At 41.5% G+C, this 21,924-nt stretch overlaps 1 protein-coding gene across 1 annotated transcript; it reads left to right on the top strand.

Moving 5' to 3' along the window:
- Window positions 1-630: 630 nt before the first annotated feature.
- Window positions 631-21,146, top strand: LOC309402144 (serine protease 53-like). The gene is made up of 10 exons (XM_081971755.1): window positions 631-752; window positions 6,414-6,440; window positions 7,574-7,742; window positions 9,617-9,897; window positions 11,296-11,462; window positions 13,455-13,671; window positions 15,150-15,282; window positions 16,375-16,634; window positions 17,118-17,281; window positions 19,456-21,146. Exons 1-10 carry the CDS (start codon window positions 671-673, stop codon window positions 19,678-19,680), a joined length of 1,725 nt encoding a protein of 574 aa, XP_081827881.1. The 5' UTR covers window positions 631-670; the 3' UTR covers window positions 19,681-21,146.
- The last annotated feature ends 778 nt before the right edge of the window (window positions 21,147-21,924 follow it).

Below are 21,924 nucleotides of genomic sequence, written 5' to 3'. Positions count from 1 at the left end.
GGCATCTATACAAATTTTCCAAAACAAATGAATAAATAGTTTCCACAGGGGATCAACATCAGCTAAAGCATCGTGATGCAGTAGCAAAGAGGCATTGCAATGCCCTTGTCCACCATCTTACCTGTATTTCCCATCGAACGCCACTGAGCAAATACTGCAAAAACAGCTATAGATCTGGAACTCCTCCCTGCTTGGGGAAGATGGGAAGCCTGGAGGTACAACCGATTTGATTTCCTGTAGAGCTGGAGTCAACTAATCTGCGAGCAGGAATTATGGGCACTGAGAGCTTGGAAAGGCAAGGATTGTTTCTATCTGTATCCTTGAAAAGGAATTCCTGCATATATACGACCCAAAGAATCAGCAAAAGCTGGCAAAAAAAGGTTGTCTGAATCCATCTTACAAGAGGCAAGGGGGAAGCCACATAAATTCACCCCCCCCTCCGATTCCTAAATCAGCAAGACCATTGCTGTCAATATTTTGGCAAAGCATATTAGGTCCTTGGTGGGGGGGAGAGGAAGATGACTAATTTGGCTTCAGATTTACACATGCTGAAAAATGCCAGATTGTGCAAGGCAGAAGAGGTGTGGTGGGGGCGGAGCGACCCAGGGATCCTCCTCCTGCAACATGCCTAGAATATATATAAACCTTGAGTCCTGCAGAGAACAAGCAGATGCAAAGAAATAACTTGGCAAAGATGACCAGACAGATAAGATCTGCCAACATTGGGCTGATTCTGGCCTTGGTCCTTTTGGGTGAGTCGCTAAGCTTGGATAAAGGGTTAGTGAGACCAGGTGTGTGCCTGGGCTTTAGAGCGCTAATTTGATTTATAATTTATTACAAGTTGATTCAGTTTGGTGGTTGGATAATCTGCAACTTGTTTATTTAAAAGGTGATTGGGTGAAGCATCTACCTTCTCAGCAAACATTGTTCTGTGGCAACAGAAAACAAAGCCAAATTTGTAAGCCAAACCCAGTATCTTTGGCTAAACAAATATTATCTGTGGTAGATTAGTTATTAGAGTTCTACCATGTGCCATATGGTACTCATGGCTGGATAATGGGTGGGAATAAGGGCCGTTCATTACCCTGCCAATAAAAAATCCTTATAGTATTTACACTTTTATGGGGGTAAGAGATGGCAGAGGTGCGTTGGAGGGAGATATATTAGCAAATATGGTAGAAAGATTAGCAAAAAGCGGGGAGGGTATGCAAGTGATCCGTGCTTTATCAAAAAAGTGCAAGAGACTGGAACTTAATTCTTGAAAGTTGCACAGTTTAATCTCATTTGATTCTGGCTATTTCTGAAAAAATGGGATGTACTCAGTATTAGAAAAGATCAGCTATGGACGCCATATCCTTTTTGGGACAAACTGGAATAACCAATAACATAAGCTTAACAGCAATCTGATTCTGCAATCTGGTACTTCTGTTTAGAATAAGTTTAATAATGTCTGGAAGTGGTGCCCATGGAGGCATTCAGTTCAAAATCTCCCCATCACTCATTTTGAGAGGGAAAAGGGTGAAAGAAGGGGGACTAAGCAAAGCCAGCTGCGTTGACTATCCTGGCTGCTCCAGGCTGATCTGTAAAAATCAGTACGTTTTTTTCCCCAATGTGGCAATAAGGATGAGCATCCCTTCCTCTCTGCAAACCAGGGGTTCCTATTAGTCCTGGAAGCAGGCGATTTCAATATATATTTTCCAATTTTGTACAGGAAATGAAGACAGTTTCACAAGAGAGCAAGGGGTAGTGATGGAGGGAGCTGATTCACGTATGACCCTGAGCTGACCCTGAGCTAAAGTTTCAAACTGGAGGATTACCGTTGATGATGCTTGTGTAACATACAGCTGCCACCTTTAACAAAGTGCAGTGTACATATTGGATCTAGACCAATGTTTCTCAACCACAGCAGAACTTTAAGATGGGTGGACTCTAATTCCCAGAATTCCCCGTCTTAAAGTTTCTAAGGTTGAGAAGCATTGGCCTAGATTTGTCTAATCTCAGTTTCCCACTATAATCAGTCAAGCTTAGGCTATTCATAGCTAACTTTTCATATGTGTTTCTGTGAGTCTTAAAACATGGTTAAGGATGAACCCAGTATGGCACGGGAGAGCACACATGTACTCCTACTGTAAAACTTCCCATGGGTAATATTTCTTCCACTGAGGATGTTACAAATGAAGAACATATTGTACAATATTCTTCTGTCTGTTTGTATAGTTCTTGATAAGTTTGCAATTATGATCAATTGATCTCCCTCCCTCTCACCCTCCCTCCTGCCAACTAATTGTCTGTCTGTCTGTCCATCCATCTGTTCTAGCCAGCTAGCCACTCTGCCAGCCCAATCTCTTTGTGCAAAGATGTTATACTGGGGAAATCTCCCCCTGTTGAATTTTTGCCTTTTATTCTTGCTGCCATTCCATGCCTTGGAGACACCAAAGCAGTCAAGAAGAACAAGCTACCATCTTCCAGGGGAGCTATCAGCTAATGTAAAGTGGTTTCTCAAAAGTCACATTAAAAAGCTGTTGTGTCTTTAGTTATGCATTCACACCCTTCATCTTGAACATCCCCCCCTCTTTGCTTCCTGGGGGCAGGTTTCCTTGCTTTTTCCCTGAATCTCTTTCATGGAAGGAATCTGAAGAAGTGGGAAAGCCAAAGAGTTGTAGTTTTATTTGCTAAAAAGGTCAATATTGGGAAAGGTGCAATTATAAATCTTCTTTCCCAGCTGAGCAGCACAACCTGTTTTAAATGTCAGGACTCCAACCCCTTAACCTATGAAATGCTAGTTTAAAAATACCAGTTTTGTTTGCCATTACCATTCCTTATTCTATCAGACACAAGCGGGAATTCCTTTGAGATTCCAGATCTCAAAATTGAACATTTCATTTGATTTTTCTCAAGATTTCAAAGCAGTTATACAAGGAAGGGGCTAGCCACGAGCAATGACTGCAGAAAGCCTCAGCATCCGTTGGGGAATTGGGAAGAGATCAAGGCAGGAAGATGGCAACTGTAGGTCCGCTCACAAAACAAGGAAGTTTTATACCCAGAGTCTCTGGTGCCAAACTGGTCAATTCGACTTTTTGGACTTCGCTTTAGAGAGTGATTGAGAGAAAGGCACCAATTGTAGGCATTCCTGCATTAAAACCAAGTTCGATGTGCTGGCACATTATGATTTATTGATTACTAAGAAACAGGGTAGCCATTTTTCTGGGGTTTCCCTTTCTTTCTCAACCCTTATAACCTTCCATCACGAACACTGGGCAGACAAAATATTGAAATAAGAGATTTATCCCACCTTTTGTGAGTTTCCCACATTTCCCAGCTCTTTTGTTCTCCTGTGCTCTGCGCTAGTGCTTGCTGTATATCCAGTTACTGCTGTTGCTCAAAACTGGCTTCCTAATCTGGTTTTTTTATTCAAATCCGCCAACCATCAGTAAATGCAGCCATTGAAGGAGGGATTGGGGGGTTGTAGAAAATGAAATCCTTGGTTCTTCCTTCCCTGCTACTGCCAGCTGAGATCCTGGGGTGTACGCAGGTGGGTTCAAAAGCCAAGATGGCAGCCATAACTATCTGGACATAATAAGAGTGGCATGGCCATTTTGTTTTTTTGTTTTGGCCGCCATCTTGATTTTTGTTGTGGCTGCCATCTTTTTTTGTTGTGGCTGCCATCTTGATTTTTGTTGTGGCTGCCATCTTGATTTTTGTTGTGGCTGCCATATTTTTTTTTGTGGCTGCCATCTTGATTTTCATTGTGGCTGCCATCTTGATTTTGTTGTGGCTGCCATCTTGATTTTCGTTGTGGCCGCCATCTTGATTTTTTGGGGAACTCTTCCCGGTGCATAGCCTGGAAGGTCTACCAGAAGATAAAGGGTTTGTCCCGCATTCCTCTCAATTTTGAATCATAATTTAATTCTAAGGAGGGTCTGGCCTATGAGACAAATGTGGGAAAGAGAAAAATCCAGAGAAACATAAGCACCGTTTCAGTTTTTTTTTTTTTAGCAGCCGGGGGAAAAATTAATTCTTTTTCAAACAGCTAGAAAATAAGGAATTTAGCTAAATATAGGCTGTTTTTAAAGGAAAGCTCTATTTCCCTCAGGGTGATATTTTTTCTTTTTATGGACAATATTCAAAAGGATTCCATACACACACACACACACACACACACAGAGGAAGAGAGCTGCAATCTATATAATTGGTTCAGAATTTCATGCAGGTGGTTCTCGATTTATGACCGCAATTGAGCTCATAATTTCTGCTGCGAAGTGAGGCAGCCGTTACGTGCGTTGTGCTCCATTCGACGACCTTTATTGCCACAGATGTTAAGTGAATCACTGCAGATGTTAAGCGAACCATGCGGTCGTTAAGCAAACCTGGCTTCCCCCAGTTGACTTTAAAAGTCACAAAAAGGTGATCATGGCGTGACCCTGGGACAGTTGCAACCATTTGTAAACACACAAAAAGAGCTACATTTTGATCACACAACCACCGGGGGATGCCACGATGGTCGTAAGTGCGAAAAACAGCCCTTTCCTCAGTGCCGTTGTAACTTCAAGCAATTACTGAACAAATGGTTGTACATCGAGAATTACTGCTGATTTGTACTCGCTGTATAAATTGAACTGGATTCAAAGGATGAGGTCATGAATGACGAACGGGAAGGCGGATGTGGGCCCCGAGGGAGCAATCCCCATTTCTTTTTTTCGGGGATAATCTTGCCTCCGTAAAATCTTGTTTCAGGCAGCAGGCCTCTGAATAAAAGGCATTAAGTCACGCTTTGCAAGCGTTACGCCTACCGGGAGTTTATCTTAGCTCATGCTAAAACTCTTAGTCAAGGCGGCTGGCGTGTCCCATGTTGAGAGAGGGGGAAGAGTTCCCATTTGACAAACAAAGCCACACCAACCTGCGTTTTTAGTGTTTCATCTGGATTTCAGCCTGTCTTGATGGCTCCTGGTCATCAAACAAAACATGCATCCAACTTCAGCTGAACAGACGTGATCTCATTATATTATAAGGTTGCAAAGCAAATAGATTTTTTTCTGAAGCTGAATTGAGCCTAAGGGAGCAGTAGAGGAGGGTTGTTGAATCTAAATTTGCCAATCTGGAGAGCAAAGCGTGACCCAGATGTTGACTTTTAGAGCAGTGTTTCTGAACCTTGGCAGCTTGAAGATGCGTGGACTTCAACTCCCAGAATTCCCCAGCAGCTGGCTGGGGAATTCTGGGAGTTGAAGTCCACGCATCCTCAAGCTGCCAAGGTTCAGAAACACTGCTTTACAGAACATCTGGTTGGATGGAGCAGATTGGTATAGATCTGACCTGTATTCCCTTCAACATGCTAACTCGAGTTCATCCTATTTAACTTTCAACATTTACTGAGGCTCTTAATGGCAATTTGCAGGAATAAGCAATTTACACTTCCATTCAGTTTTACTATAGATAGCCCTCAACAACCATTTGTTTAGTGAGCATTCAAAGTTACAACAGCACTGAAAAAAGTGACTTATGACTGTTTCCTCACACTTACGACCATTGCAGCATCCTCTTGGTCACATGATCAAAATGCACACTTGGCAACTGGCATGTATGTGTGATGGTTGCAGTGTCCTGGGGTTACACGATCCCTTTTGCAACCTTCTGGCAAGCAAAGTCAATGGGGAATGAGGATTCACTTAACAACCGTGTTACTAACTTAACAACTGCAATGATTCACTTAACAGTGAATGTGGTAAGAATGCTCATAAAATGGCACAAAACTCCCTTAACAACTATCTTGCTTAGCCACAGAAATTTTGGGCTCAATTATGGTCATAAATCAAAGACTTCCTGTACTTAACCAACCGCTGCTGATCAAAGTCGAGTCCCTTTGGGGAGAGGGGGCGGTATAAAAAATCTAAATAAAAGTAAAAGTAAAGTAAAGTAAATAGAAATATTTGTGACAACCAATGCTAAAAAGAAGTCAATTCAAATATTTGTGGCCAAAATTTCTCATCACTTCATTGTTAGGAAATGAGGGAAAAATCCCTACAGGAGCAATTGAGGAAATTGCTTCTATTTGTTAACTGTTGCAAGCAGCTGGAAATTGCCTCTCCAAGTGAGTAGCCCCTTTGAACTGAATAAGGCATGACTAACATGTCTGAAATCACACAACTGCAGAGATAACCCAGGACAAACATGACCATTTATCTCAAAGGCAATTCTTATCTATCAAATAAATTGACTTAGAGCCAGTTAGATATTCTGCAGAAAGCTGAGGACATTTGTGGATGAATTTCTAATTGTTGATACTTTATCTTAGTTGTATGAAATTTTAAATGTCTATTTTGTAGCAAAGGGGATTTATATGTGCATTTAACCAACTGTTCAGATATTGGATTTTTTAAAGGGGATTTTAACACAACCGTGTTTTTTGTTTTTACCAGCTCTTCACAAAGGATCATCAGTTCCAGGTATGATTATAAATGGGCCATATTTCTCTTTTATTTTGCAACTTTCTAATTATATAAAATCACATAAAGGTTGGGCTGAAAATGGGCTGATTAGTCTGGGAGCCTTCTATCCTAGGCCTGAAAGGCAGCTGCAAACAATATTTGGGTGGGCTTAAAATGCTGTCTTCTGGGTTTAAATTGGAAAAATTGGTCTTGCATCATATTGATGTGATCAGGGCTATGTCAGAAACAAAGCATGCCCCCCCCCCCAAAAAAAAACCCAGTTACTTGCTTTGGAGCTGTGCATTTCACCAGTTAGTAAGAGAATCAAGCTGGGCGGATTTGACCTCGTAGACACCCTCCTACCTGTCAATGACTACTTCAGCTTCAATCACAAGCACACAATAGATATAAACTTAAGATAAACCACTCCAAACTCGATTGCAGAAAATACAACTTAAGCAATAGAGTGGTCAACGCCTGGAATGCACTACCTGACTCTGTGGTTTCTTCCACAAACCCCCACAGCTTCAACCTTAAACTCTCTACTGTTGACCTCACCCCATTCCTAAGAGGTCTGCAAGGGGTGTGCATAAGCGCACCAACATGCCTACCGTCCCTGTCCTAATGTCCCAATTTTTTTGTATCCATTTCATGTATTCATCATCATGTTTATACTTATACCTGTTATCTTATACATGCTTGACAAATATAATAATACTAATACTAATAATATAATAGGGCAAGACTTTACTGCTATTAATCCCATATGGTTAACTGATTATACTTTTAATAATTTTAAAGAGAATTTTGGGAGTTGAAGTCCACACATCTTAAAGTTATCAAGGTTAAGAAAACCTGCTCTATCAGGTGAGGGCCAGTTTGGTACAGTTCTTAAGACACCAGGCTAGGAACCAGGAGCCCGAGTTAGATCCCACCTTAGGCATGAAGCCAGCTAAATGACTCAGGCCAGCCACTCTCTCTCAGCCCTAGGAAGCAGGCAAGGGCAAACCACTTCCATAAAACTTACCAAGAAAACGGCAGGGACTCATCTAGGCCATTTCCAGGAATCAACACTAGCTCCGAGAGATCAAAACAAAATTGGATAACCTCTCTATAAGATATCCTTTTTAATTTTCCTTTTCCCCAACCAGAATTAACATGTGGACTTCAACGGCCTGTTCTACGGATAGCGGGTGGCGTGAACGCCCAGCCTGGCGAGTGGAGGTGGCAAGTCAGTGTCCAATATCAGAGCCAACATATCTGTGGAGGAAGCCTCATCAATAATCAATGGGTTCTCACTGCTGCCCATTGCTTTTTCGAGTAAGTGAAGATGGGTACCCTTTTCTTCACGCCCTTAATATGCCTTATACTTTCCTTATACTTTCTGGTGACTCATTGGTGGCTCAACCTACTTCTGCCACCATTCCCCACTGAGGACTGTTTTGATTTAAATTGGCAGTAGAAAGCTGCTTTTGTTACAACTTATGTAGTTAACTTTGGGGCAGCCGCATAAAAATCCATTGAACCCCAAAAGGCCAATTTTCTGTAATGCTGTTCTGTTTCTGCATTCTCTGTAGCTATAATTCATTTAAATGTTTGATAGTATCACTTTGTTGTAATTTTAGATGTTATCATATTTAATGTAATTTTAGACTCTAAATTAGAATTTTAATTCAGGCTGCATCTTGGACCTCACTTAATGTTAGATTATTTAATAAATGTGTTTTAACTTTGTCTTAGAATTGATTTTGTTCTTCACCACACACAGACACACAGACACACTAATATCCATCCATATGTCTGTCTGTCTGTCTGTCTGTCTGTCTGTCTGTCTGTCTGTCTGTCTGTCTAGCTATCTAGCTAGCTATTCACAGAGTATTCCTCTTGTACTAGTCTACAATTGAAAGGAGTTGAATCAAATTGAGCCAGTAGCTGCTGAACACCAAACTAAATAATTGGGTTGGCTATTCTGGAACTAATTCTCCAGAAAGATTAAAGACAGGTGCACAATTTCCCCTGGGGATCCCTAGGACTGGTACTTTAGGAGCCCCTGAATGAAAAAAATACAAGTATTCCTCGACCTATGACCACAGTTAAGCCCAATTTTTTTGCTGCCAAACAATACAGTTGTTAAATAAGTTTGTCCCCATTTTATTACTTTTCTTGCCACAATTGTTAAACAAAACTGTAATTAAATTAGTAACACGGTTGCTAAGTGAAATCTGGCTTCCCCATTGACTTTGCTTGTCAGAAGGTCACAAAAGGTGATCACATGACCTTTAGACATTGCAACCGTTATAAATATGAACCAGTTGCCAAGCACCCGAATTTTGATCATGTGATGATGGGAGATGCTGCAACAGTCGTTAAATGTGAAAAATTATCGTAAGCCACTTTTTTCAGTGCCGTTGTGACTTCAAACAGTCACAAAATGAATGGTTGTAAGTCGAGGACTAGCTGCAATTAACAGGCATTTCAGAACTGTTCTGTCTGTCTTTACCAAAATGATCAACTCTTTTCTATCAATTAATTACAAACTTAAAATATTTACCCCAAGGTAATCTTTCTTGAACACAGTGCCTCCTGTTGGAGCCCTGTGTTTAATCATCCTCAGTCATTTATACCGACCGTGAATCATGGGAATTATGGTCTGGCACATCAGAATCAGAATCTGAATTGAGTTGGAAGGGGCCCTTCGAGGTCTTCTAGTCCAGCCCCCCGCAGTAACTGTCCAATCCCTTCTTAAAAGCCTCCAGTGGTGAAGCGCCCCTAATTTCTGCAAGCAAGCTCTTCCACTGGTTAATTGATCTGTTGGGAAGTTTCTCCTCAATTCCAAGTTGCTTCTCTCCTTGATCAGTTTACATCCATTGTTTCTTTTCTTACCTTTGGGAGCTTTGGAAAATAAGTTGAATTTTCTTTGTGGCAGCCCCTCGAATATTGGAGCACTGCTATCAGTTCCCCCCCTAGTCCTTCTTTTCTCCCAACTAGTCAAACACAAATCCTGCAACTGTTCTTCATATGTTTTAGTCTGCAGGGCTTTATTCATTTTAATTGCTTTTCTTTGCACTTTTTCCAAAATCTCAGCACCGTTTTTTGTAGTGTGGTGAACAAAGCTGGATGCAGTATTCTAGGTGTAGATGGCAGAAAGTTGGGTGGAATTACAGCTCTCTTACACGGATGTTGTTTTATTCCAGGATTGGGAGAGAAATCCACGTGCAGCACTGGAGCGTGATCTTGGGAACCGTAAAGCTGAGCGGCAGGAGGTTCAGAGGGACAAAACGGAATGTCTCCATGGTTATCCCTTACGAAAACTACACCAGCTTCATCACAGGCCATGACATCGCTCTGGTGCGCCTGGCCAAGCCTGTGCGCTACACCAAAGACATCTCGCCCATCTGCCTGCCCTTCGCCGAGCACCGCTTTGCCTTTGGGACCCAGTGCTGGTTGACTGGCTGGGGAGACGTCGCGGCCAACGGTGAATAGAAGGGGTTAGAGAGTGGAGAGGCCTGGAGGGTCTTCATATCTGGCTTCAGGAATATGTAAAAGACAGATTTTTTTTTTAAAAAAAAGGTCTGGAGTTTCTTATTGATAAGGAGAAGGGTTAAGGCAGAGTTCCCCATCGTTTCTGGCTTTGCGGACTGACAGGGAGGAAGAGGGGATGGTTTTGCATGAGTGGCAGTCAGATGCGCAGCTCCATCTGCACAAGCAGCGAGCATACACACACACCGCTTGCACAAATAGACTACATGTACATGCGCTCAGCCACTGCATGAGCAAGTGTGTATTCCTCTATGCACTCGCCTACCACTTCCGCAGCCTGGTTCTGACCAGCTCAAGGCCCCACCCAGGGGTTGGTCCTAGACACGTTAAGTGTCGATAAAACTATGGCTCGTCATCATCTTACTAGTTACATTCTTTCTCTCCCTCTGTGAAGAGAAACTGGCATACTGAGAAAGAGGAAGTCCCTAGGTCAGGGGTGTCAAACTCGATTTCATTGAGGGATCATCAGCATTGTGTAGATCTCAGGAGGCAGAGTGGGGGTGGCTAGCTATATGTCACTCATGTCAGGGCTGCCTGTGGTGGCCCAAGAGCTCTGCTAGCGAAATTGGCTGTTTCCAGGGTGGCCCTGTGGGTCAGATTTAAGCACCCCGTGGGCTGCATCTGGCCCCCAGGCCTTGAGTTTGACAGCCCTGCCCTAGGTGATTAGAACCCAGGATCCATGGAAGCTGATGGGATTAGTGGATACAGCCCCATAAAGAACCTGGAAGAAATGGGGGCTGAAGCCAAGCCGAAGTGGAGATAGAACAGGACAGTGTCTTGTCTAAGAGGCTATAGGTAGTCCTCAACTTATATTCGTTTAGTGACCAATCGAAGTTACAAGTGCACTGAAAAAAGTGTCCATTTTTTACACAACCACAGCGCAGCAAGGTCACACGATCAAAATTCAGGTGCTTGGCAACTGCCTCATATTTATGACGGTTGCAATGTCTCGGGATCATGTGATCAATTTTTGTGACCTTCTGACAAGCAAAGTCAATGGGGGAAACCAAATTCCTCTAACTACCATGTTACTAACTTAACAAGTGCAGTGATTCATTTAATAACTGTGACAAGAAAGGCCATAAAATGGAGCAAAATTCACTTAACAAGTTTCTCACTTAGCAAGAAAAACTTTGGACTCAATTGTGGTCATAGGTCAAGGACTACCTGCACAAAAGGCAAGAGAATCAGTGTGCATGTGCAAGCAAGCTAGTTTTTCTGCGTGTGTGCTTGAGTTTATCTGGAGTGTGTGCATGCATGTATTTCAGTGCAAAATGTTGTGTTTAGGGTTACCGTTTCTGCAGGTTTAACTTCATTTCTTCTTGTCTCCCAGTCCATCTGCCAGACCCCATGCCCCTCCAAGAGATAACCATGGATCTTTTGACTGTTGACACCTGCAACTGCATTTACAGCAATCTGCGCAACAGGCGGATCGTCAACCCTGCCTTGCCTGGCATGGTCTGCGCCATGACTCCTGACCGCAAGAGAGGACCTTGTAAGGTTAGTCAAACATCACACTCCCAACCTCCAAAGAAGCATGTGTTTGTCTGCCACTTCCTAACTGTTGGAATACATGTTGGGGTGTACTTTATATTGCAACAACTACAGACGTATTCAGCCAGTAGATGGCAGTATTTACAAGTTTGGATCTATACATACTCTATGCTCTTTTGTTGTAAGTAGAGTTTCCTGTTACAGTAATATAGTTGAGCGGTAAAATACATGGTGATTATACTCTTTGTTTGCTCTTATGTAAATCACTTATGTGGTGCTTTATATAAACAGAATTTCTAACAATAACACTGCTGACCTGTCAGGGAATTATGACTGTCCAAATGAAGTCAAAGACACTGACATGAACTTGTAGTTTATAGTTTTATATAAATAAATATATTTTACATCTATATTTACAGCAAACAAGATAGTCAGGCAAACAGAAGATCATGAGGTAAATCACAGAGCATATAGGGCAGGGGTGTCCAAACTTGGCAACTTTAAGACTTGTGGACTTCAACTCCCAGAATTCCCCAGCCAGAGTTGGCTGGGGAATTCTGGGAATTGAAGTCCACAAGTCTTAAAGTTGCCAAGTTTGGACACCCCTGATATAGGGCATACCGGGGAAAAAAGGCAGGGAAAAAGGGAAACTGCCCCTCCATACCCACAACCACCAATCACGGCGTAGATTGCCTCATGTAGGAGCCAGCCCTCTCCAACCAATCAACTACAACTGTGTGTTTTGGCTCATTGTACAACCCCACTCTTCCAGCTACTAAATTTAAATATTTTCACATGGCCCTACCTTGATAGAGAAGAGTTGGTTGATAATTTTAAAGCAAAGAATGTAAATCACGTTTCTAGTCCTGTAGGTCTGAACTTGGGATTCTGCAGCAATGCTTGAGGAAATCTTTGAATTCAGAGGCTAGAAAATGTTTCAGGAAGTTGTACAGTTCCCTCTTTTCCCTCCATTTTTTTTGTGTATGGCACAGAGGGAATGCAACATGGTGAAGAAAAGGAATTCAGCCGAGGGCCTTAAGTATAACTTGAGATAATTAGATCTACCCTAATATAACATAATAACAAGATTGGAAGGGATCTTGAAGATCTTCTACTTCAAACCCCTGCTCAAGGCAGGAGACCCTATCCTATGCCATTCCAGACAAATGGCTGCTAGTCTCTTCTTGAGAGCCTCCAGTGATGTAACACTCACACCTTTTGGAGGCAGGTTGTTCCATTGATTGCTCTGTCACGAAATTTCTCCTTAGTTCTAAGTTACTTTCCCTGATTAGTTTCCATTTGTTGTTTCTTGTCTTGCTTGATACTGTTCAAAATAGCTTGACCCCTTCTTCTTGGTGGCAGCCCCTCAAATATTGGAGCACTGTTGTCATTTCATCATAGTCCTTCTTTTCACTAGACTAGACACATCCAATCAGATTTATTCTCCAGACCACCCAAGGGCAGGACAAGAAGCAGTGGGTGGAAGCTCATCAGAGGAGATCAAATCTTAAAATAAGGAGGAGCTGCTTAACTGTGAGAATAATTAATCAATAGATTAATTAATCACATTTTTGAAGTTGTGGATGCCCCATTGCTGTAAGTTTGGACTAGAAGACCTCCAAGGTCCCTTTCAGCCCTATATTTCTATGATTAAGACCAACAGATTGCCAAGTTTTACTGGATGGTTTTATCATCAGTGAATTCATAATTCTCATAATTAAATAAAACTAGAGATAGGAGCCAAGGAAAAGAATTATGAATTCATAATTCTTTTCCTTGGCTCCTATCTTTTTTCCCTTCATCTACTCTTTAATTTAATGTTGTTGCCCATCGAAGGCTGGGGAGGTTCAGCCTGAGGCATCTCCTTGCCATTAGCTTCCAGTGGTGGATCATGCAGTAAGAACCTGATAGCAAAGGAGGAAATGGAGACAGACACCAACCAATGTGCATGTAGAGAAAATGCAAAAAAAACCAACAACAACCCTCTTTCCACCCTAGGGCGACTCGGGCGGCCCGCTGGTTTGCCTAGAGAACGGCCGATGGTTCCAGGTAGGGATCATGAGTTCCTCCTTGAGCTGTACCCAATTCTACGGACCCACCCTCCTGACAGACGTGAAATCCTACACCAGCTGGATCCAGCATCATGTTGAAGGAGCCTCATTTGCCAAACAGATTGAGCCCATACCTAACACCACTGACAGTTACATGTGCACAGGTAAGCATCTTCACATCTGGTTACTGTGAAAACCTTCATTGACAACCCACCTGTCCAAAACCTCCCTTCAGGATTTTGGTGACATTCCGTACTTTCTCCCACTTGCTTTCCAATCCAGCTTTCAGTTCTGCATTTTCTTTTTCCAGAGAAGGAAGGTTTAAGCCAGAGGTCCTCAAACTTGGCAACTTTAAAACTTGTGAACTTCAACTCCCAGAATTTCCCAGCCAGCCATGTTGAAGGCCAGACATCTTAAAAATACTAAAGTTGAGAAACATTGCTCTAACTAGTCACCAATTCTATATAATTGCTGTCTTAATGTCCATGCAAAACTGGCCCACATTTTATGGAGCAGTGATTTTCAGCCTTGACAACTTGAAGATGGGTGGACTTCAATTCCCAGAGTTCTCCAGCCAGCCCGGCTGACTGGAGAATTCTGGGAATTGAAGTCCACCCACTCTAATCTTAATTTAAGACCCATTTAGTGCATCAGAGGGAAGAGGGATCAATAGCCCTTCCTACCTTGAACTACAATCTCCATCCCCACCAATGATGTTGCCTGGGATGATGGGAACTGGAACACAATCACATTTGAAAGGCCACATGATTCCCATCTGAATCTTGCTTCTTATCTGGGCATATCATAGTTTAAAGCTGGATGCTCTCATCAGTGCCTTTTTTGTGATGGGAATTATATGGCTTATCTGTTCATCTAGGCATTCAAAGGTCACATCCAGGAGGATGTGTAATAATTCTGTTCATGTGGAATAGGAACCTTTTGGCTACATGTGGATTGAAAAACAGAAAAATGTTTTCCCTTTCACAGTGACTTGCTAGGCCTCTTTTGCTTCTTATTTTATTGTCCCTGTCAACACACTGTGAAAATCTTTAGCATCACATGTGTGCGTTGCTTGGAGATGTTCAGGATTCATGACTGGCACAGCCCTGCCAATGTAGAAGAGGGGATGATGGGTGTAGCCATATATATGTACTGTACCTCTTGCCTTTGGGGACATAAGATGAAAAGTGATGCATCATTTTGCGGGTAGTCCTCTTCTTACACCTACTTGTTTAGTGACCGTTCTAAATTACGGTACCAAAAAAAGTGACTTATGACCGTTTTTCACACTTGCAACCATTGCAGCATCCCCATGGTCACCAGATCAGATTTTGAACACTTGGCAACTAGCAAGTACTTGTGACAGTCGCAGTGACCCTTGTGGCCTTCAAAATGTGATTGTGTTCCAGTTCCCATCATTCCAGGCAATATGTGATGCAAACTTTGACAAGCAAAATCAATGAGAAGCCAGATTCACTTAACAACCGGGTTACTAACTAAAGAACTGCAGTCATTCCCTTAGCAACTGTAGCAAGAAAGTTCATAAAACGAGGCAAAACAACTGTCTTGCTTAGCAATGAAAATTCTGGGCTGAATTGTGGTCATAAGTTGAGGACTACCTGTCTTCTTTATTGATCTCCAGGCTGTGGGGTCCTGCAACAGGAGAACAAACAGTGGCCTTGGTATGTAAGTCTACAGTATGAAGGAGAGCACGTCTGTGGAGGCACTTTGATTGGGGAACACCACATCCTGACTGCTGCTCAGTGCTTCATCGGGTGAGTAGAAGATGGGGGTGAGGCAGCCTTTGAGTAGGGAAGAACCCATGTTGGTCAATATCCACATTCATCTCACTGGCTCTGGATTAGATCTGAGAACTTCTTTTCAACCAATGGTGTCCTTTGAATGTTCTCAAGCTTAGCTAACCTGACCCATTCATTTCTCTGTATCGTAAACATGAATGAATCTGGCACCAATCTGGTTCTGATGGTGACTATTTATTTATTTGCATCCTGCCTTCATTATTTTCACTAGGTGGCAAATATATCCAATGTGACTTCACTCTTCTATTTTCCCTCAACAGCAACCCTGTGAGGTTGGTTGGGCTAAGAGAGAATGACTGGCTCAAAGTCACCCAGCTGGCTTTCATGGCTAAGGCAGGACTAGAATTCCCCATCTCCCGATTTCTAGCTTGTGCCTTAACCACCAAACCAAACTAACTATGGTGGAATTTCAACTCCCAGAATTTTTGGTCTGATTTTTACAAAAATCAGGATATCTGGAAACCCTCCCTCTTTATATCAAGTCAAACCCCAAAACTGCAGTCCAAAGTGATTACAGACAATCCTTGACTTACAATTATTTGTTTAATGACAGTTCAACGTTACAGCACTGCTGACAAAAAGTGACATGACCAGGCCTCCTACTGATGATCACTGCAGTGTCCCCATGATCACACGATCAAACTTTGGGCGCTTAGCAACCAGCACGTAGTTATGACGATTGCAGGATCCTAGAATCACGTGATCACCTTTTGTGACCTTCCCGCTGGCAACTTTAATGTCCATTAGGGCATTTTTTTGGGAAACCTGACACCCATGGGCTTACAGCAAACAAACTCAATGGGGGATTTTTCAACAACTGCAATGATTTGCTTAACAACCACATACATTTGCTTAAGGAGTGGGGCAAAAGAGGTTCTAAAATTGGATGTGACTCAGTTAATGTCCACATTGCTTAGCGATAGAAACTCCAGTCCCAAATGTCATAAATGGAGGACTATCTGTATTCAATCCAATCTGATTGCACAGACTTTCTTTTTTTGTTTAACTTGGGCATCATTCTTTTTCCTTCTGCATGATGTTTTCCAGACGCCAGGAAACGGAAGGCTGGGGGGTATTGCTGGGAGAGTATCTGGAAGGAAGGCAACAAAAATGGCAAGAGAAGAGAACTCTCAAAAACATTGAGCTTCATGGTCTCTACGTTGACATGATGGAAGGTTACGACATTGCAGTAGCCACACTGGCGCAACCTGTGGTGCTCAACAACAGCATCTGGGCCATTTGTGCCCCATATGCTGCCCACCAGTTCCCCCTTGGCTCTACTTGCTGGACCCGTGGGCGGAGAATTGGTACGTTGTGGATCAGAAGGATGGGAGAGGGTGATGGGCTTTCCCTCTGGGATAGGCTTTTAATAGAACTTGTAATCTGATACAAGATATGGTGAAAAGAGAGGTTGTCACAGCTCAGGATGCTGCCTAATGTTGAAGAAATCTATGGTGCTTTGCAGGGGAAAGAAGAAAGGAGATTAGAGATTTAGAATTAACCCCCCCTTTTTTCCCCCCTTTCTTTTAACAACCACGTAATCTCTTGCATTGGGGTGGAGTTGGGGTGACTGAATGGAGCTGAGCTGGCTGGCTGCCCTTCCTGATGCCTATATGGGGTTCATAGCAGATATTTTCTCTTTGCATCCAGAGAGAGAGAAATATCTGCCACTACCTAGCATTGAATTCACAGTCTCCTGATTGTAAGGCAAGAGCTCCACCTCTAGGCCACCATGTCACTCATTTAGAATTACTCCCCCTGTTCAACAATATTGTTCCCTCTTTATCCAGATGACGGTGGGATCCCAAGCCCTCTGCAAAGTGTGCAGGCGAAAATCGTTGGCCCAAAGAAATGCAACTGCCTCTACAATGCGACGAGTGATCCTGGGAGAGAAATCCCCATCATTCCTGAGATGATCTGTGCAGCGCCACACAATAGATCCATGCGTTGTGAGGTAAGGCATTACCATGTCTCAGCTTAGAGGTGTTCATAAATGATATAAGTGAAAAAAAATGGGAACTGGGTTATCTCCCTAAAACCGAATTGTCCAGGTCTTTTTTCTTGCATGCAGCTCCATTCATTAATAAGAGTTTTATGCAATAAAAAAAAATCCACTTTAGATTTTTGCACGTTTCCCAAGCACTTTTTGATAGATTTGATAACATACACACATCTACATGGGTGCTGAACTTATTTTCTGCAAAATGGGAGTCAATGCTGTTTCTTACTTTCAGAAGGGAGTGCACCCATTTTGGAAAAAATAACATTTTTTTTTGTTAAACACCAGTGGTGTTTCCTCATTCTCCTGCATGGATTCAATTGAATAGGGAACAGGAATGCTTCTTTCAGCGCAGCTTTTAGATTTGAATGTTCCCTGAATGCCAAACTCTAAATTTTTCCTCTGTTTCCCCCAAAATAAGACCCCCCCTGGATAATAAGCCCAATCGGGGTTTTGAGCACATGTGCTAAAATAAGCTCTACTCTGAAAATAAGTCCTCCCCCCAAAATATTGCAACACAGTAGCAGCCATGAGGTGACCACGCTCGTCGCCTTTTGCACCTCAAAAATAATAAGACCTCCCCCAAAATAAGACCAAGTGCTTATTTCAGGGGTCAAAAGAAAATAAGACCCTGTCTTGTTTTCGGGGAAACATGATACTAAAGTGAATTCAGGAGTACTCTGAGTTTATCCAGTGATACAGCAGCTTTGGGTGTACTATGAAAAGATACCATTGCTGGAATAAAGTTTTCATTACATGCTGTGGCTTAGAATCAATGGAATCAGAGCAAGGGCCTTTGCCCTGATCATTCCCACAGTCAATTGTTATGAGCAGCACAATGCCAGAAGACTGAATTTATGCAAATACTGGGATTTTTCTTTTTAAAGATTTGAGATTTCTGGATTGAACCCTGAAAAAAAATGAAAGGAGCAAATATATTTGATTTTGATGTCTTCTGTTTTAAAATTAATATGTGATTTAAATATGGCCTGTTTTGTTAGATGTTTCAGAGATAAATTATGTTGAAAATGGTGCACTTAAACATTTGTGGAAACTTTTTTAATGCAAATTGACTTGCTTGGTGTAGACTGTTTCCTAACTTCAGGGAAACTATAATTCCTTGCCGCAGTAAAAAGCCAAATGGACAGAAAATACCCTAAACTTTGAATAGTTAACTATTATTTACCCATTATTAACTGAAGCACTGATATTCCCTAACCAGAGATAAAGCAAAATTCAGGGCAATAACCAATTTCGTTGTATACATGATGTACAATGACAATAAAGGCTATACTACGTAAAAAAATCATTTTTAAAGCAGTTGAGCTGTCCATCGTTTGTGGTGCTGAAATATTCAATACAGGGCCATCTTAAGGCTGTGACCAGCTTCTCATTTCAAAGTGCTTTTTGTCAAGTACGTTGCCTAAAATTTATGTCATTCCCCTACTCACAACTTCAACTGTTGTCTGTTCATGCACATCCTTTTGATGTGCATGAACCTTTGGGTGATGAAACAACACCCTGCAATCCAAAGTACCATAAACTCTCACAAGTTGTTTCTTTGACTGTTTCTTAACTTTAATCCAATATAGAATTCTTTATGTTGATTGGAGATGAAACCCAGAAGTTCTGTCTCAGATCTTTTCCTCTTTTAAGTCAATGAAACAAAAAAACGAAGCCTAGAATTTTCACCCATCTGTGTCACATAAGAGACACTGAAGAAATACCATACTATTGTTGATAGGCAGTACCATTAATGGAGCTCTTAAGCAAAATAGCATCTAGCTGACCTTACCTAGGCATATAAGATAAAGCTATTATGGAAAATTGAAAAAAAATGCCACAGAATAAAGTGGGATAAAAATGATTCCCCAGTTCTTACTTAACACGTAAAACTTTTGAACATTATAAGAAGAAGCTATATTTGAGACTAATAATCAAGGACAATTGAATTATGATTCACAACTGCTGGTAATAATTTTTTTCTAGAATCAATATCCAGATAACCCAAATAGCATTGCTTATTTCTGCCTGCATTACCTCTGCTTCCTTACGATTTGGAACTGTTACCCTGCAGCTTCCCATTTTGTTGGCTTGAGATGGTAATCTTGTTATTCTTGAATCTCTAGGTAAGCATCGGAGACCCCTTGGTTTGCAGCCAAAATGGGGTGTGGTTCTTGGCTGGAATTTCCAGCTTTGGGAATGGATGTGGAACTATAATTCGTCCAGGAGTTTTCACATCGGTCAAGAACCATGAAGAGTGGATCATGAATGCTGCCTGGTCCGCATACTATAATGTGCAAAAGCCCCCTCTACCAAAGGCCGTGGATCAAGAGACTTGCCTGACTGCCTAGCCTTCTTGTTAACATCTAGCAAGCTCATAAATCAGGATTTCTCTTACAGTGAGGGGTTGAAAGCAAACTTTTGCTTCATCTTATGATCTGTATGTACATCTGTCTTGAAGCAACTTGAATCTTGGTGTAATCCGACAAGCCAGAGAAATATCTACAAGACCAGTCACATCCTTGGAAATTCTCTAGTCACCACTGCATTCATTTATTTATGTTTCTCAACTGGGCAATGTTTAAGATGTATGGATTTCAATTCCCAAAATTCCCTGCCATGTGTCTTAAAGCTGCCAAAGTTGAGAAACACTGCCTTAGGCACCCTGTTCATACAGTTACATTTCTCATTTCATTTCATTTTTTAAAGTCTGTGGTTGTCCACTCCTGAACCTGAAATATCAGGATGGCAAATATTTATTTCCTTTTTTTCCACTTTCAAATAAGCCTGGGACTAAACTGATCAAAACTGACTTGCCCATTTTTTACACTCCTAAAAATCCATTTTCAAAGGCTGTGAAGCTTGTATAGTCAATATGCCCTGCTCTTTAATGCTTTGGAATGTTCTTATTATTTTCTAAAAAACAAACCACACACACTAAGTAACCTGTGTACTAAATATGAGCTTTTTAGTGTAAGTAGAGTCTTGCCAATTGGTTACAGACAGCCCCATAAAATTTACATTTTGTTTCAGTGATTATGACTCTCTAGTATCTCAATTGAAATATTGAGACTGACATACTTCTCCCAATGCATTAAACCATGATATGGTTTGTTTCCTTAAGCTTTAGCTATTCTACAAACTTAACTGCTGTGCTTTATGGCTTAGCCATTTGAACAAACCTTAAGGGTTGTTTGTTATACTGTGTATGCCATGGTTATATACAAACCTTTGTACCATGTTAGCACAGACTACAGATTCCTTGGCTTTTGTAGACAAGCCAGGAATCCAGGTTTCCTGCCCTCCTCTTTGCTTTCTTTGAGCCTCAGCACTTTATTTTGAAAGCAAGATGTGGGTAGAATCTTGGATTTCTTGTGTGAATTAAAAAGCATCCAAGCTAATCTTGAGGGTTTCTTTTTTGAAGATGATAAAACTGACATGGATTTGTTGGTGTATTTATTTTCAATGTTGCATTTAATGAAGTAAGTTATTTAAACATCTCTAAACTCTGTCCGGTCAACATCTGATTATTTGTGCATGATAACGTTGCTGATTGTATAGGCTTTAATTGTTGGAAACCAGCATCTTGTACTCTATAAGCATTTGATAGTTGATCTTCGTCTTTTTAAAACGTCTTCTTCCCCAGGCTGATTTATAATATGCTACTATAATATGATACTTTTCTATCTCTGTGTAGATAGATAGATCTATTTATATTTGATAACATGTATTTATTAAATTTTGTTTTTCTATTATGTTACTGTGAAAATTTGTTTGGAAAAATGGGATATAAACAACAATAAAAGAAAGACAAGCATTACCTTTGTTTGTAATTTAATATTGCCACAATAATATTACAGATGGTCCTCAATGTAATGACCATAATTGAGCCTGGAATTAGTTCTGGTCGTCAAGCAGGTCACCATGTGACTGGACCTGATTTTATGTCATATTTTGAGGCAGTCGTTAAGTGAAAGCCCTGGTTGCCAAGTAAATGCATTTTATCCAATGTGTTTTTTTTATTTTCTCTTTTTTGCTGGAAACCAGCAAAAACTGTTGAAAATCAGAGTCACATGATCGTAGGATGCTGCGAATAGCCATAAAGGCAAGTTAGTTGCCAAGCACCCAAAATATGATCACGTGACTACAAGGGGTGTGCATGTAGTTGTGCAGCCATCGTAACCTCAGACGCAGGTTGTAACTTTTTTTTTGGGGGGGGGGTGTCCATTGCAACTTTGAATGGTTAGACTACCCATCATCCTAAAATATGTGTCTCCCTCAATACAGTTCAGCAAGATGTCTATTCAGTAAGACGATTTCCCTATTTATGGACCCTTCAAGATAAGCTTAAAGCTACAGAAGGGCACATTTGCGCATCTATCTAGTCATTGACAATTTGGCACAAAGCTCAAACTTGCCCAAATCTCAACAGATTTTGAGTTTTATGCTCTTCTTCAGGAAGCCTAATCTTAAGACGCCTTTGAAAACGAGCACCGAAAAGCCATCGCTTGGATCAAGGCACTCCTTAAAAGTCGCTGCTTAAAGCAGCACTTTTGAGGAACTCTGGAAATTATCACCAAGTTGTCGCTGCGAAG

Source organism: Natrix helvetica (genome assembly GCF_964273705.1).
Source record: "Natrix helvetica genome assembly, chromosome: Z".
Classification (NCBI taxonomy): Eukaryota; Metazoa; Chordata; class Lepidosauria; order Squamata; family Natricidae; genus Natrix; species Natrix helvetica.
The sequence above is the reverse complement of the archived record's forward strand: the minus strand, read 5'-3'. Positions and strand labels throughout refer to the sequence as shown.